The sequence below is a fragment of the Lynx rufus genome, unplaced genomic scaffold (assembly GCF_022079265.1).
Source record: "Lynx rufus isolate CCGP_SWC_20201006 ecotype Redwood Valley unplaced genomic scaffold, mLynRuf1.p SCAF_8, whole genome shotgun sequence".
NCBI classification, from domain to species: Eukaryota; Metazoa; Chordata; class Mammalia; order Carnivora; family Felidae; genus Lynx; species Lynx rufus.
The window spans coordinates 54,589,618-54,606,536 of record NW_025814896.1 but is presented as its reverse complement, the minus strand read 5'-3'; the positions used below and the strand labels follow the sequence as shown (position 1 = coordinate 54,606,536).

General features: G+C 40.9%; 1 protein-coding gene across 2 annotated transcripts in view; it reads right to left on the bottom strand.

Moving 5' to 3' along the window:
- UXS1 (UDP-glucuronate decarboxylase 1) overlaps positions 1–16,919 on the bottom strand; it is a 96,148-nt gene that overhangs the window by 53,070 nt on the left and 26,159 nt on the right. Inside the window, exons 2-5 of one of the 2 annotated variants that reach the window (XM_047068645.1) lie at positions 13,486–13,513; positions 12,150–12,213; positions 11,029–11,072; positions 5,981–6,041 (exon numbers count right to left, since the gene is read on the bottom strand). In XM_047068645.1, the coding sequence (XP_046924601.1) occupies positions 5,981–6,041; positions 11,029–11,072; positions 12,150–12,213; positions 13,486–13,513 (197 nt within the window). The remainder of the gene's footprint in view (positions 1–5,980; positions 6,042–11,028; positions 11,073–12,149; positions 12,214–13,485; positions 13,514–16,919) is intronic. The other variant, XM_047068646.1, reaches the window with a different exon arrangement.

Here is a 16,919-nt window from a genome sequence, read left to right as displayed (position 1 = left end):
AGCCCTGCTAGAACCACTGCCATCCCAGGGTGACTGTGTCCATCCCCAAGCCTGCAGCCTCTGAGCAGTGACCGTCAGAGCTTCACCCTCCAGGGAACGCACGTCACTGAAAGAGACCAGCCAAGATACTCAACAGATAAACAAACAGGCAAAAATGAAACAAGGCTTAGGGAAAGGGGAGAACAGTATCCAGAGTTGCTACAATATACTACCTAAAATACCCAGGTTTCTATAGAAAATGTTGAGACTGGCAAAGAAACAGGAATGTGTGACCTGGACACAGGGAACACCACCAGGCCCATCCGTGCGCGGGCCCAGCTACCACGTTTACCAGAGTCTTCAAATCAGCCATTATCAATAAGTTCACAGAATGGGAGGAAACCATGCTTTAAGAAGTAAATAAAGACTAAAAAGGGAAAAATTATAAAATAGAAACAAATGGAAATTTGGGGGTTGACAAATATAGGAAAATTCACTAGAGAGATTCAACAACTGACTGGATCTGGGAGAAGAAAGAATCAGCAAACCTGAAGATACATCAAGAGAGTTTATGCAACCTGAAGAGCAGAGAGAAAAACGAAAGGAAAGTGAATAGCCTCATCCCAGTCTGAGACGCCAATAAACTCACCAACAGGCACGTAAGGGGAGCACCAGAAAGGAAGAAAGAGAGGAACCGAAAAATTATTTGAAGAAACAATGGCTGAAAAGTTCTCCCATGAAACACATGAATCTATACATTTAAGAAGCTGAACAAACTCCAAGTAGGATAAATGCAAATATGAAGCATGAACCCATATCACACTAAAAATGCTGAAAATCAGAGACAAAGATAAAGTTTTGGAAGCAGTTGTACTGGGTTAAAATACTGTCCTACAAAAGTTATATCCTTCTTGGAATCTCAGCACAGGACCTTATTTGGAAGTTGGGTGATCGCAGGTGTCATCAGTTTGAGATAAAGTCATACTGGAGTAGAGTAAACCTTGAATCCAGTATGAGACACACAGGGAGAGCACCATGTGATGATGGAGGCCAAGACTGGGGAGATGTATCTACAAATCAAGGAATCAAGGACGGTAGCAACATCAGAAGCTAAGAGAAAGGCATAAAACAGATTTCCTCCTAGAAACTTCTGAGATAGCACGGCCCTGCCAATACCCTCACATTAGAATTCTAGCTTCCACTACTGGGAGAGATTCAATTTTGCTTGTTTTAAGCTACTGAGCTTGTAACTGTGACAGCAGCCTTTGGAAAGTAAACAGGAGACAAAGGAAAGGACTCAAGTACAAGGAAACCCCCAACATGATTAACAGCTGACTCTCCATCACAAATAATAGAGGAAGCAGTAGGGTCACCAACATATTCAATGTGCAGAGAGAAAACTGCCTGCCAAGAATTTTATGTACTACCAAAACTTCTAAAAATAAAAATAAATAAATAAACAAAAAATGAGAGTATTCATTGCTAGCAGCCCTGCCATTCAAGAAATACTAAAGGATGTTCTTCAGGCTGAAAGCAAATGATCCCAGAGAGCATTTCCCACAGAGGAAACAAAAGGGGGAAGGAACAAATAATTAGTAATTATAAAAGACAATGTAATTGCACTTTTTCCTTTCCACTCTTAATTGATTTAAAGACTAAATTGTACGGCACAACAATGTGAATGTACTTAAAGCCACAGAACTATACACTTAAAATGGCTAAAATGTGGGGCACCTTGGGTGGCTCAGTAGGTTAAGCAACTGACTCTTTGATTTCAGCTTGGGTCATGATCGCAGGCCCATGGGATCAAGCCCCGCAACAGGCTCTGTTCCAGCTGTGGAGCCTGCTTAAGACTCTCTCTCTCCCTCTCTGTGCCCCTCCCCCCCCCACTTGCAAGCATGCTTTCTCTCTCAAAAAAAAAAAAAAATGGTGAAAATGAAAAAGCGTGTTATGTATATTTTACCACCACCACAGCAAAACAATTGTAAAAAATAATAACGTGAATTACTGTATTACTTGCCCTGTAAAATATAGAAATCTATCTGACAACAGAATGAAGAGGGTAGGTGGGAGCCAAGTTGTATTGCAGTAAGGCAATGACACCAAAAGTTTACTCAAACCCACAGGAACAAATGAAGGAAACCAGACAAGGTAATTAAAAGGTTAATGTAACAAATTCTGCAAATGTCTCTTTACTCTCCTTCATTCACTCAGCTTATTTAAAAGATATAAAATTATATAAATATAAAAAAATTATAACAATGTATTATGGGGTTTGTAACATGAGCTGAAGTAATACATAAAATGGATAGAAATAACATCACAAGAAGGGGTAAAGGTAGTAAACTATGTAGGAGTGGCAGGTCGACATCTCACTGGATCTGAAGTCTACATCTCAGGGTAAATCTGAAGTAGAGTATCATAAGTTAAGATGTACATGGTAAGCACTAGAGTAAGTAGTAACAGAATGAATTTTTAAAATACATAAAAAATAATTAAAGAAATTCAAATTACATATAAGAAAACATTTACTTAATGCAAAAGAAAAGAATGGAAAATGAGAGAAACAAAGATATGAGGCATACAAGAAACACAAAGGAAAATGTGTTGTAACTCCAACCATGTCAGTAATAACATTAAGTGTGAATGGATTCAGCAAACCCCAAAAGGCAGAGATTGTCAAATGGGAGAAAAACAAAACAAAACAGGATCCAACTATATGAAGTCTTAAGGGAATACACTGAAGACCCAAAGATACAATGTGCTGAATGTAAAAAGATACAAAACACAGCATAGAAAAATAATAAGAAAGTTGGAGTAGCTTTGATGGTATCAGACAAAATAAATTTTAAAACAAAAAAATGTTAAGAGATACAGAGGGGCATTCTATAATGATAAAATCCATCAAGTGAATGTAATAATTATAAACACTTATGTACCTAACAACAAAGACTCAGAATATACAAAGCAAAAGTTGAAAGAATTAAAGGAAGAAATAGAGATTTTAACAACAATAATTGGAGGCATCAACACCTCACTCCCAATAACAAACAGAGCTACGCAGAAGATTAGCAAGGAAATAAAAAGACTTGAAAAACACTGAAAACCTGCTAGACCCAGACCTAACATATATCTTTATCCGTAGAACACTCAACAACAACAGTCCTTTTAAGAGTATATGAGGGACGCTGGGCTGGCTCAGTGGGCAAAGCATGTAACTCTTGATCTCTGGATTGTGAGTTTGAGCCCCCACATTGGGTGTAGAGATTACTTAAAAATAAAATCTTAAAAAGAAAAAAGAGTACATGAAATATGCTCCAGGACAGACCATATTCTAGGTCATAACACAAGCCTCAATAAATTTAAAAGGAAAGGATTTGAATCATATAAAGTAAGTTCTCTGACTCTAATGGAGTGAAATTAGATCTCAAAAACAAAGAAATCTGAGAAATGCACAAGTACACAGAATTTAAACAGCACACTCCTAGATAACTAATGGATCAAAGAATAAGTTACAAGGAAAATTAGAAAGTATTTTGAAATCGGTGAAACAAAGAAACAGCACTTAGGGTAGGCAGCTAAAGTGATGAAATTTCTAAAGAGATACAAACAACGACAATTAACTCAGGAAAAAATGGAAAATCTGAACAGGTCTATAGAAAGAGATTGAATTAAAAATGTTAAAAAAAAAAAAAAATTAACAACAAAAAAGCCCAGATAACTTCTGTGGTGAATTTCACCAAACACTTCAATGAGAATTAATACCAAATATTCACAAAAGCATCTCAAAAAACAGAAGAGGAGGGAACATTTCTCTACCTATCCTATGAGGTCAGTATTACCCTAGTACCAAAACCAGCTAAAGACATCATAAAAAAAGGAAAATTACAGACCAAAATGTGTTACAAATACAGGCATAAAAATCCTCAACGAAATGCTAGCAAATGAAATCTACCAATATATAAAAAGGATCATACAGGGGCACCTGGGTTGCTTAGTCAGTTAAGTGACAGACTTCAGCTCAGGTCATGATCTCACCATTCGTGAGCTCAAGCCCTGCATCGGGCTCTTGTGCTGACAGCTCGGAGCCTGGAGCCTGCTTCGGATTCTGTGTTTCCCTCTCTCTCTGCCCCTCCCCAACTCATGCTCTGTCTCTCTCAGTCTCTCAAAAATAATAAATAAATGTTAAACATTAAAAAAAAAAGGATCATACATTAACCAATTGAGATTTATCCCAGATATGCAAGATCAATTGCAAAATGAACAAACTAGGGGCAGAAGGGAATCTGGTCAACTTGATAAAAGACATCTATGACAAGCCCTCAGCTAACACCATATTTAATGGTGAAAGACAAAGCTCTCCCCTAAGATGAGGAATAAGACAAGGATGTCTGCTCTTCCCACTTCTATTCAACACTGTATTAAGGATTCTGGCCAAGACAATTAGGCAAGGAAGTGAAACAAAAAGTATTCATACTGATAAGGCAGAAGTTAAACCACCTATAACTGCAGACAGTAGGATCTTATACAATATATTGAAAAGTCCTCAGGAACCTGAAACTATTAGAATCCAATGATTTCAGCAATTTGCAGGATATGAGAAAATTCAAAAATCTACTGTAGTTCTATTTACTTGCAATAAATACAAAATAGAAAAATGGAAAAAACAATTCCATTTATGCCAACATCAGAAAGTATAAAACACTTCATTCAGAATAAATTTAACATAAGAAGTGTGAAACTTATACTGTGAAAACTATAAACAAAAAGTATGTTAAAAGAAATTAATGAAGATGTGAATAAATAGAAAGCCTCCCCTCCCCACCGTTCTCAAGGATCCAGAAGACAATATTGTTAAGATAGCAATAATGCCCAAATTCACCTATAGATTCAATGCGGTCTGTATCAAAATCTCAGGGGGTTTCTTTGAAGAAACTGATGAGTTAATTCTAAAACTCACCAGGCCTGTAAGGGATCCAGAGTGGGCAAAACTACCTTAAAAAAGAAGACAAAGTGGGGGGATTCACACTTCCCAATTTCAAAACTTAGTATAAACATACAGTAACCAAGACAGTAATACTGGCCTAAGGACAGACAGGATCAATGGAACGGAACTAAGAGTCCGGAAATAAATATTTTCACTATGGTCAGTTGGTTTTTGACAAGGGTACCAAGACAATTCAATGGGAGACGATTAGTCTCGTTAGCCAATGGCGTTAGGTATATACCCAAGAAAAAGGAAAAGCTAGGTCTTCACAAAAACTTAAATACACCTTTGGTTCACAGCAGCTTTATTCACAATGGCCTAAAGTAGAAACAACCCCAACTGTCCATCAATTGATAAATGGATAAACAAAATGTGGTACACCCATAATATGGAATGTTATCCAGCCACAGAAAGAAATGAAGTACTGATTTGTGCTGCAGCGTGGCTGAACCTTAGAAACATTACTCTAAGAAGTCAGATAGTAAAGACCACATAGTCTATCATTTCATTCACAGGAAACGTCCAAAACAAGCAAATCTATAGAGACAGAAAGTAGTTTCAGTGCCTGCCAGGAGCTGGGAGGAGGATGGCCGGCAATGGGGGTGGGGCTTCTTTCTGAAGTGATGAAAACATTCTAGAAATACAATATGATGCTGTTGTGACTTTGTGAACACACTATACATCATACTCGGTATGGATGACCTACGGTATGTGAATTATACCTCTTTTTAAAAAAGCAAGTTTTGGGGCGCCTGGGTGGCTCAGTCGGTTAAGCGTCCAACTCTTGATCTCAGCTCAGGTCATGATCTCACGGTTCATGGGATTGAGCCCCGTGTCAGACTCTGCGCCGACAGCATGGAGCCTGCTTGGGATTCTCTCTCTCCCTCTCTCCCTGCCCTTCCCCCCTTCTCTGTCTCCCTCTCTCTCTCAAAATAAATGAATAAACATTAACAACAACAACAAAAAAAGCAAGTGTCTGGATATTACAAATATTAATCAGATGTGCAAACTTACCAAAATTCTTTTACGGTCCTTTTCAGATAAAAATTTTACTGGCGGGTATTTCTGGGTGAAGCTGTAGAACGTGAAGAGATTAGAAAAGTCAAACATCTCCTGTGAAGATTTTCTCTAGTCCCAACAAAACAAAGGCTAGATTGTGGAATTAACACTGTCAGCCCTTCTAGCCATTCCAAAGAGGCTACAGGAACCAAGCAACTCCCGGCTCGTTCGAATTCAAGAGATATGCAACCCGCTCCTTGGGCAGAATCAAGCTGAGGATCGCGAGTCCGTGCTTGAGAAGGGAACATTTGTCACTGCACAGGCTGTGAGGAGCCAGAGCTAAACACAAAACACGGGAGGTGGCAGCGTCCTCACAATGCTGTCTGGGGGTCCGGAAGGAAGAAAGCAGCCTCGTGAAGTCACAGATCCAAAGCAGGAGATTGTGCCTTGCAAGGGTAAGAAACGAAAAAACGAAGCCTGTTCCCTTATTCTGGCCCATTTCACAATTGCATCATCCGTTTCTACACCAGTGCCCCCGGACAAGATGACTGGGCATCAGCACTTTCTGTCTCCCACAGTCCGCTCTGAACCCATCTTAAGTGTCACTTTACCCTTCCAATGCCTCTTGCCCCTGGTAAAGGTTCCATGGTCCCCAACCCACACTGATGTTTCGGGGCAGGGCAACGCAAGTAGCAGATAAAACATCAACTGAGAGTTGATAAATGCAGATTTGAAACATCCATTCTTGAAGTGGTTCAGTTAGGAACAAAAGTGCTTTAAGTAAGTTCAGAGAAATCAACTTTGCAGTCATTATTTTAATTGGAGAGGTGCCAGGGGCACTGTCTCATGCCCTCCACATCCCCAGCTGGGATACAGAATGCATTTCCTTAATGGTCGCTGAACTGAACAGAATATGACAGGTCATTAGACAGAAGACCTTGAAGCAAGTGTTTCTCATCTCTTGGAAGAGTGGGAAACATGCTTAAATTGGAGCTTGGGGCAGGAGGGCTTTCTCTTACAATGCAGATGAATTCCCCTATTAAGAGCTTCCAGATTCTCAAAAGGTCAAGTTCCCCTTGCAGACTACAAAACCAGACACAGGCAGGTGGGAGCATCTGAGGGAACTGGTGACAATCTTGGGCTTCTCCCTTACTAGTTCTGTGACCCAGAGCAAGACCCCCAAGAGCTCTGGGCACATCAGGGCCTTCTGCTCCGTCAATGGTAACCACAGCACCTCCCCGAGAGGGCTGCCCTGGAACGGACTGTCTTTACCACAGGCCGCCATGGTGAGGGCCGAGTGAACGTTCTCACAGCGGCCGTGGAACAGGGCAAGCTCCGCCTGCTAGAACACTGGCAGCCTTCAGGGAGCCTGACAGATGTCTTGTTGGCAAAGTGACACTTCTTGTCATTCCAAGTACTTCCTCTATCAGTCAGCTGGAGGGGGGCCAAGCAAACGACAGCACTGCCTGCGTGCACCCCTCACATGGGCCCGATGTCCCCTCTCTTCTCTGAGCGCCCCACATCCACCATTCAGCCTCAGTCCCAAATTCTGCAACCAGCCACGTGGTGCATCTGCAATGTCTCTCTCCTTCCAGGCCGACCCTCTGCCTACCTGCCCACTGTGGCCCACTTGTACTGGAAAGAAAACAGCAAACAGTTTTCTTACAGGAAATATACTTAAAAAATAAAACTGAAGGTCACATGTGAAGTACAGACTGATAAACCTACTTCAAACAGTGTGTGCTAAAACTTAAAAAGAAAAAAAAAAAAAGAAGACATTGGCTGGGCTTCTTGCTGTTTTTCTTCAACATGTAGCAACCAAGTTTCAGATTTCGTATGTATGATCAAGCGATTAAAGTGTTGGAAAAATTCTCACAACCCTCATTTCTTCCTTTTAGAAGCCAGGCACACAAAGCCAGACGCAAGAGCAGGGGGAAAGCTCCTTCGGGGTCCTCCTCAGTCCGCACTTCACACTGTTTGCCTTCCTGCAGCCACAGATGACAGTTATGGGACTGCATGAGGGGACTGAGCGGCAACCCTGAGGTGGTCATGTGAGGTGACTGCATGGCAACTCTGAGGTGACTGTGTGAGGTGACCCCATGGTAACTCTGTGACAGCATGAGGTGACTGTGTGGGAACTCTGAGGCAGTGACTCCGGGGGTGACCACATGGTAACCTGTGACTGCGTGAGGTGACTGCTTGGGAACTCTGAGGTCACCGCTTGAGGTGACTGCGTGGTAACTCTGTGGTGACAGTGTGAGGTGGTTCTGATGTGGTGCTAGCTGGGCCACTCCTTCAGCACATCATTCAGCCCTCCCCTGCTGCACTTGCCAAGCACTGAACAAAGTGGGTAAGGAAGAGGCATAGGCTTCTTTAAAGGCATGAAGTAGGTTAAAACCCTATGTAGTAGCATACTGGCTCATCCATACATTCATTTGGGAACTTTTTAATGAGCACCTATTTTGTGCCACACGCTGAGGATACAGAAGCAAACAACATAGAGGGCCAAGGCCCTGCCCACATGAAGCCTGCAGTCGGCATTTCTGAGTATGAGAGAGACAAGCAAGCAAGGGAGGCAGAATGTAGCACGAATTGAATAATGGAACTTTTCTTACCCCCCAAAATTAATCCTTTAGTAATTATTCTATGCCATTCCAGACTCTACCCTTACTGTTCATTAAAGTAGCAATAGTAAGAAGTGTTTTTACTTAGAATTTAAATTCTCATCATGACTTGCTATCTATTCACAGAAAATATAAAGATATGGAGATGAAATTAAACAAATGGCAAGCAAACTCTTAAGAAATGGGAGGGGGGTGCTGTAAAGAAGAGAAAAAACTCACACAACCCACTTACTCAGGCTTCTCAAAGGGCACTGTCCCCATTTCTTTCCTTGTATGAATATAATCTTTACCTTTCAAAAATATCCTTAAATATCTTGGGGGCCACTTTGCCCCCAGGTGACAAGCACATCAACACAATGTAGTCCAGTTATATTCTTATCTTGCTCACGTCAAGATGGGTGTTTGATCATTCTTATCATATAAATCAGTCAAGAAAAATAAAACCCGACAGAGCTCCATCGATTTCTACCACAAAGTCTTGTCCATACTTGACTTTCTAACACACACAACTTGGGCTCATCTGTCGCCTGACTTGATCACCAAACTGGAGAACAGAACCAGTTGAGGATGAATAACTAGTAAAGCAGCCCCAAGAGGCAAATGCTTGACCTCTATACCCATCCTAAAGGGAGCTCTCACAGCTTGACAAGAATGAGTTACTGGTACTTTCTTCAAAATTACATTCATACTTGTGCTTCTCTTTCCTGTTTAAAAAGCACAAATATTGTCACAAAAGTATCAAAAGGAATCATAAAATTCTCCTATTTCAAGAGATCTTGTGTGTAAGCCATTGCTTTAGGGAAGTGTTATACAATTGATTCACTTTTCATAAATGAATATTACTCTCTAAAGAAAATAATCACTGGCGGGCCTTTTTTTTTTTTTTTTTTTTTTTTTTGGCCAACATAAAACCTGGTTGGTTATTCCTTACCATAAGCAATTTTTTTTTTAAGTTTCAACTAAAATCTCTCAAATTCTACCAGTCTTATTAAAGGTGGAATTTCTGGCTCCCATCTAGTGAATTGTTACCAGCAGCATAATTTCAGCCCAAATCACAGCAAGAAAAATTTAAAGAACAAATAACAACTTTATATTACTAACTCAATCTGCTAAAAAATAACAACTTTTAGTACAGCAAGAGTTGAAATTAATAGTTTGTATGACTGCATATAAACTATCAATTGAGGACAAAGAAGAAAATGGTGAACATATTTAGTTTGATGATTCTTCACCCTTATTTCTCTGCGATCATTTATTGCAGACACCGAAATCAAAGAAAAAATTGCTCTCCATTTCTTCTTTTATGAATCTGGGCTTGATAAAGGCTCATACAATACTGATACACATCATCCAAACCCATGCCAAGGTAAGGAAAAAAAAAAAATAACGTCAACTTTAATGAGGGTTTTCATTTTTCTGTTTTAAACCTCTAAAAACCCAACTGTTATGCTGGATGCACAGTTTTCCAGATAAACTCAAGGGAAAAGTTCCAGTGCCCCGAGCTCCCATGTTTTGGAGAGAGAGGGAATGTGGGTACAACAGAACTACACACAGCAGGAGGAGAGTCGGGGAAAACACCAAGACAAAGGGTGAGGAGCAACTTGCTCTGGAATCTGATTCAAGTAAGTTCCCACCATATTATACAATTCTTCCCTCCCAGTCACTTCACCTGGACTCAATTCTGGAACCTTCCTGAGGTATGGTGACAAGCAAACAAGTGACCCCTAATTTCTTACAGTACTTACATATAGTACTGGGTTTTAGACCCTCAGGTTTTTTTTTTCTTCTTTTGGAATTCCCTCAGATTAATCAGTATATGCTAGAAACCATCTGATCGCCTTGCATAACTTAAAAGAAGGTAAGGCCTAGCCTCAACTTGTATGCCACGAATTTTCAGGAACTGAGAAATTCACAGGGTTCAGAAAAGGAAGATTTCAACACACCTAGATCCTATCTTCTTCAAATGTTTGGAATATTTGAGTATTATATTCAAATCGGGATTAAAAACCAAAACCAAAACATTTATGTGGTTATTTGTTTAGATAGGAGAGTTTGTAGAAATCAAACTGACGGGATAACAGAGGAACGACTTTTAGTGTAGGATCTGTGTGGTTGAGCTTCAGGAAGACTCCTGAAACAATTAACTTTATTGAAATAAATAAGTTTTTTTTCCTAGAGAGAATCCATAGCTTTCATCAGAAATAGTTTGTAAAAAGCAAAATAAAGGAAGATAAAGCTTTAAAAACACTGCATCAAATTTGACAGTAAACATCTACCTTCTCACAGAAAAAAGTTCTTATGTTGAAAGCACCTAACACCTCTCATATTATAGAATTACATGGTTAAAAAAATAATGACAGAGGTGAGATGAGCTTATATCAGATGCTGACCTTCTAAAGTCAGTAAATAGAAGGATTTTCCTTAAAAACGTGCACATACCTTTTCTCCAAATCTCTGATTTTCTCTCTTAGTGGTTCAACAATCTAAAACAAAAATAACCAAAATTACTTTTGAAGCAAAGAGAGTTCTCCACCATCCCTCTTTGATGTTCCACACAGACATGATGTAACACAAATCAGATTTTAATTTCTTCTACTATCCACTTCCAGTTTGAAATTAAGTTAGATCACTTGAATCACACGTTAAGAATCGAGATGATAAACTGTATGTTGGAACTCTTACTCCAGAGACACTTAAGTCTCTCTCAGAAAATTAACTTTTTACTTTCCTTACTAATGAGCAAAGTGGTTGAGGCTCACAAAAAACAGACAGATCACCACCACCCGTTCTTTTTAGGAACTAAAGAATCCCCTAAACGTTGCCCTCCCCTAAAAGCTTAACCTCTTGTTTCTGCACATAATCGCCATGTCATCTGCTCAGCACATGAATGAATGGCAGGCTGTGAGCCGACCCACAATGCTGTGTTTTAACACAGGGAGCTCAATCCAAGGGCTTCTCCAGGACTGTGACATTTGGCTTCGAACCAAAATGAGGGACTCTCCATCCCCTCCCACAGCCCACATCACACTAGCATACCTATATCTACAATTATTTGACTAAAAGCGTAAGCGATTATTTTCAAACAGAAGGTGTATAAATCCACCAGAGGAGCTAGCTTTCTCAGAGGTGGGTGTGTAACTTCCCCCATCTGTGCATGTGGGCACCCTCTGTGTTCCCGGAGTCCCAGCATCTGAGTTGGGCTGGTTTTCCTTTCAACATCTGCTCTGGCACTTGCCTGCACCCCTGGTACTCACCTCCCCCTCTCTAAGAAATTCTCGAAGGTCACTTGAGAAGTCGTAACAAACTTTTAAACCCATTTTGCCTCTGAGTAGGAATTCAGTACATCACACCTTGATAAAACAGACAAACACTAACACAGGGATGCATCCAAAGCATAAGAGACAGAAAGGCTCCTCTAAATAAGGGTAAATTTTGGACATGTTTTCCAAATCACGTATTAGCAGCAAGCCGCCACACTAAAGACAGCAGCACCAGCGAAGGAGCTGAAATTGACAAACATAACGAAAAAACCAGAAACAAATTACGGGAAAGGAACTAACCTCTTCAATCTTGCTCTCGATTTTGAGTTCACCGTTTTCCTGCATAGACCTGTTGAGTAGAAAGCTACAAAACTGAGATCCACTGAAAGGCTTGGCGACCTCAAGATTTATTTGTGAACAAAGTACAACACACACCGACGCCTGCAGACCACCTCGCCGCTCCCCTTCCCAAACATCGGTCCCGGGCTCCAGTTCCCTCCAGAAGGGGGTACACCAGAGGAACAGAAGACAGCGGAGGAGAGGAAACCTCAAGTTCATCTCACCCCCTCACCTCTACTGCAGAAGGGTTATTTCTATTCAACTAAAATAATCTCACTTGCATGTTACACCCAACGTGGGATTATAAATTAGAGGCAGGAAGCGTGTCTATAGGAGTCCAAGTCTGTCGGCTGGGTTTTCCTGGGGCTTTAATGCAAAATGGAGCTTTTCCAAGTGAAAAAACAGAGTTCCTTTAAATGGGATCTGAGCACCCCTCCTAGTCACACACAGAAAGAAGCCTTTGTCAGGAGATACTCATGACCTAGCGGTGGGAATCAGATCAACACGGCCCCACCGGCCTTGCAAAATCTACTCAATATGAAAAGCCTGGTGGGGACACAGCAACCCTTTACCCTAGTGGCCTCCTGCAGGGACATTCAGCTTCCAAACTCACCACGAGCACCACAACCGTGGCTGCAGCTCTTTTATTTTCACCACCAAGAAGTAGAGAGTGGAGCAAGTTTTGCTTCAAACGTAAAACTGTACTAGCAATGCCAAATTTGTTTTTATGATGAATGCCTGTTATTATTATTATTTTTTTTTAGAACATAAACACAAAGATTTTACTCTTCTGAGTGCCCCTCCCGCATTTATCATGAAGAACAAATAATGCACACTCAGTCGGAAGCCTCCCTGGGCCTGATCCTGAGGTAAACAGATGACCTCAGCCTTCACGGTCTGCTCCCAGGGCCAGGGGCCAGCCGTGGTTTCCCTAAGACAGCCTCTTTTTCAAAAGGCTTTGGAAAAGCGCGCCCCCTGTGTGCCTGCTTGAGCCACCCTGAAACACACCTTACATTTCAGCAGTGTAAAAGCTAGGGTCAGCCCCTTACTGCGTACCAAAGGAGGGAAGGGACCCTGAGGTGGGCAATGCAAGGGAGCCAACCAGTAAAAATGGGTAAGTAGCAAAATCAGATGTATTCCTCGAGAACGTAAGGAGAAAGACAAAGCTCAGGTGTGCGGATAGCAAAAAGACCCAGTTTTGTTCTTTAAATATTCTTCAATTAACCCATGACATGTAATGACTGAAATGCATCTACAAAACCCCACCAACAGCATCCAAGTTATTAAAAAGAGTTACCTCATGTTAACGAAGTTGCCCCAAACAGCTGTAAGGGAAAGAAGAAGAAAATAGGTCAGTATTTAACTTCATGACATTCAAGGATTCCAACGAATAGAATTTTAATATTTAACCAGTATTTTCAAGTACACTAAGAAATCTGAATTACAGCTCACGAAGACAACAAAATGCACACTTTTAAAGGATTAAGTCCTACTAAAACGTAAGTGAAAAAGGATCCTATGCCTCTCTTTAATTCTGGAATACCTCTTGTGGGGTCTGGAGTTCAACTATGCTTGTGTTTGGATAAACAGTATGTCCTCAACCTTTGTTTGAGGAAAAGCCAGGCAGGAGAATCAAAGAACTGCAGGCCTGAAAGAGATCCCAGGGCTCAGTGCAACCTCTTTCTTTAAATCTCTATGAAACCAAAACCCAGAGAAGTTAAATAACGGGCCGAAGCCGTGGCTTAACCTCACCTGGAAGTCCATCATCTCTCAGCACTTACCACGTCTCTCTCATATTCCAGTTTCCGGTCGGCTGGCCTGCCTCCTTGATCATAGACACCCAGAGGGTGGGTCATCATGTGTACACAGCTGGTGCCCAGTAAATGTGCACAAATCAGCCCCAGCTGCAACACTGACGTCCTGCCATGGCTGACTTTGAAACATACTACCAGACCACGAGCGCCCATGTGACATCACGGAACAGAGGATTACTTCATAAGGAAACCTTCTGCATGAATGAGTGGTTCTAATATTGTGTACGCATTCCTGCTTGTTTGTTTTATATTTTTATTTTATTTTTGAGACAGAGAGAGACAGAGCATGAACGGGGAAGGGTCAGAGACAGAGGGAGACACAGAATCTGAAACAGGCTCCAGGCTCTGAGCTGTCAGCACAGAGACCGACGTGGGGCTCGAACTCACACACTGTGAGATCATGACCTGAGCCGAAGTCGGACGCTCAACCGACTGAGCCACCCAGGCGCCCCTACGCATTCCTGTTTGGCTCTTATGTAGTCACTCCCCAAATGGTGAACACCTCCTCAGGGCCAGGTGCTCTTACATGCTGGGGAAAGAGAGAGAGCAAAGACAAAGACCCTCCCCATCCTGGGGATGGTGATTCTGTGAGCTGGGAAAGGCATTAAGGTTAGTACCTACTCTGAGGCACCTTCTTATGGTCATCCTCCGGTACGTAGTAGGGTTTAACAAATATTTACAGAATAGGACTTAACTTCCCAAAATCACATTTCACTGATTCCATAAAAGCACATTCCCCTCCGAAAGGAGAAAGCAACTAATACATAAGACAGCAATAAATAACTAAAAGTGGCAAAAATGCAAGAAATGGGAGAAATTAAAATAAATCCATGCTACATTCCTTATTCATTAAAAAAAATAATGTTTTTTACCTTTGGACCATGTGATCTTACTTTTGAGTATTATCCTCAGGATACACATTTATACACAGTAAAGTTGCCTTCACAAATCATGGCTTTATATTAAAAAGGGGGGGAGGGAAAAATCAAAATATCCTATAATGGGGGAACTGTTCTATAAATTATGATACAGCCATTCAATGAAATCGCAAAGCCATTAAATATCACTGTGACTTTTATCAAACAGAGAAGAAAATAACAAGTGTCGGCAAGCATGTGGAGAAAAGGGAACCATCATGTACTGTTGGTGGGAATGTAAAGTGGTGCAGCCACTACGGAAACCAGTAAGAGGTTCCTCAAAAAATTAAAAATAGAAATACCATATGATCTAGCAACTCCATTTCTGGGTATTTATCTCAAGGAAACAAAAACGCTAACTGGAAGAGATATGCATTCTCAGGTTCACTGCAGCATTGCTGACAATAGCCAGGACACAGACACAACTCAAGTGTCCATCACTGGATGCGTGGAATATTATTCAGCCATAAAAACAAAAAAAAAAAAAAAGGAAATCCTGTCACTTGAGGTAACATGGATGGACTCTGAGGGCATTATGCTAAGTGAAATAAGTCAAAGACAAACACCGTATGATCTCACTTATACGTGGAATGTTAGAACAAAACAAGAAACCAAAGTTGATAGATACAGAGAATACATTACTGGTTGCCAGAGGTGAACATGTAGGTATTGGTGAAATGGGTGAAGGTAGTCAAAATAAAAAAGTCCTGGGGATGTCATTTAGAGCATGGTGACTACAGTTAATAATATAACATTGCATAAGTGAAAGCTGCTAAGAGTTAATCTTCAAAGTTCTCATCATACACACAGTGTAAGTATGTGATGTAATGGATGGTAACCAGAGTTACATAATATATATTATATATTATGGGTATTTATATATAGTATATTTATAGTGTATATAGTGTATATATAGTATACATATATAAATACATATTATGTAATATGTACTAACACATTATATATTGTTATTTACTAAATAATACTGTTACATGTCAATTATATCTCAATTAAAAATATAACTATGAAAATACATTGTAACATGGTAATGCAATTATGACCATTTCGGATGAGAAAATACACATGCAGTATGACTTCCACTACTAAGAACCACGTAGAATAAAAAGACGGTCCGAAGATGCCAAAATATTGTTCAAATGGTGACATAATCGTTTATTTTTCCATGCATCTATGTTCTTTCCTACCTTGTTTTCTAAAAAAGGAGGGAAAAGATTTCCAAACCTTTGCAGAACTCTTTGCCCCCCACACCATGTGCCCCCCTTTCATGTGCCCCCCCACTACCATGAGGTGGCCCCCACCCAGAAGACCCAGGAACATCTGGGTCAGTGGTCATCTTGGACACCCAGCATTGTGGACCAACCAGCAGTTGCCAAACTCCATGGATCCTGTTCTCCACTATGTATCTCAAATAAACACATCGTCTCATTTTGGCTTTAGGATTCTGCTGCTTGTCAGAATATGCCAGGAAGCAGTCCCTCTCTGGCTGTGGAACCTCAGGAGGGGGGAAATTAATTATCCATTCCTTAAGATGCCTTCAGGATAGATAACGCCTTTGACAGCCTTTTCAAATCATTCCATGGTTACTAGTTTATTCGGTTTCTTTTTAACCTTTTCTTGAGTGGGTTTAAAATGTCTCAGAGACATTTCTCAATCCTTCCATCATCCTTAGACTACCTCAGAGCACATAAGGCTGCCCCCTCTCCTAGACATCTTCTCCCTACTTGAAGTACAGACACCAGGGCTCTGAGGGCTCTCCCCTTCCCTACTGGTCCTGTATAAACACTCCTCCCCTGGGTGGCAGGTGAGGACCCTGGGATCTGTCCTGAGGAATAATGCTCATGACCACATCGTTGCCACCCTTAATGAGGGGATAATAATGGCCATCATGGCTAATGCCCAAACCTATTCTTGTGGCTCAGACTTCTTCCATTGGCTCCCTGCACTTGGACAAACCTCCTGCACTTCCCAGTTCACCCCCC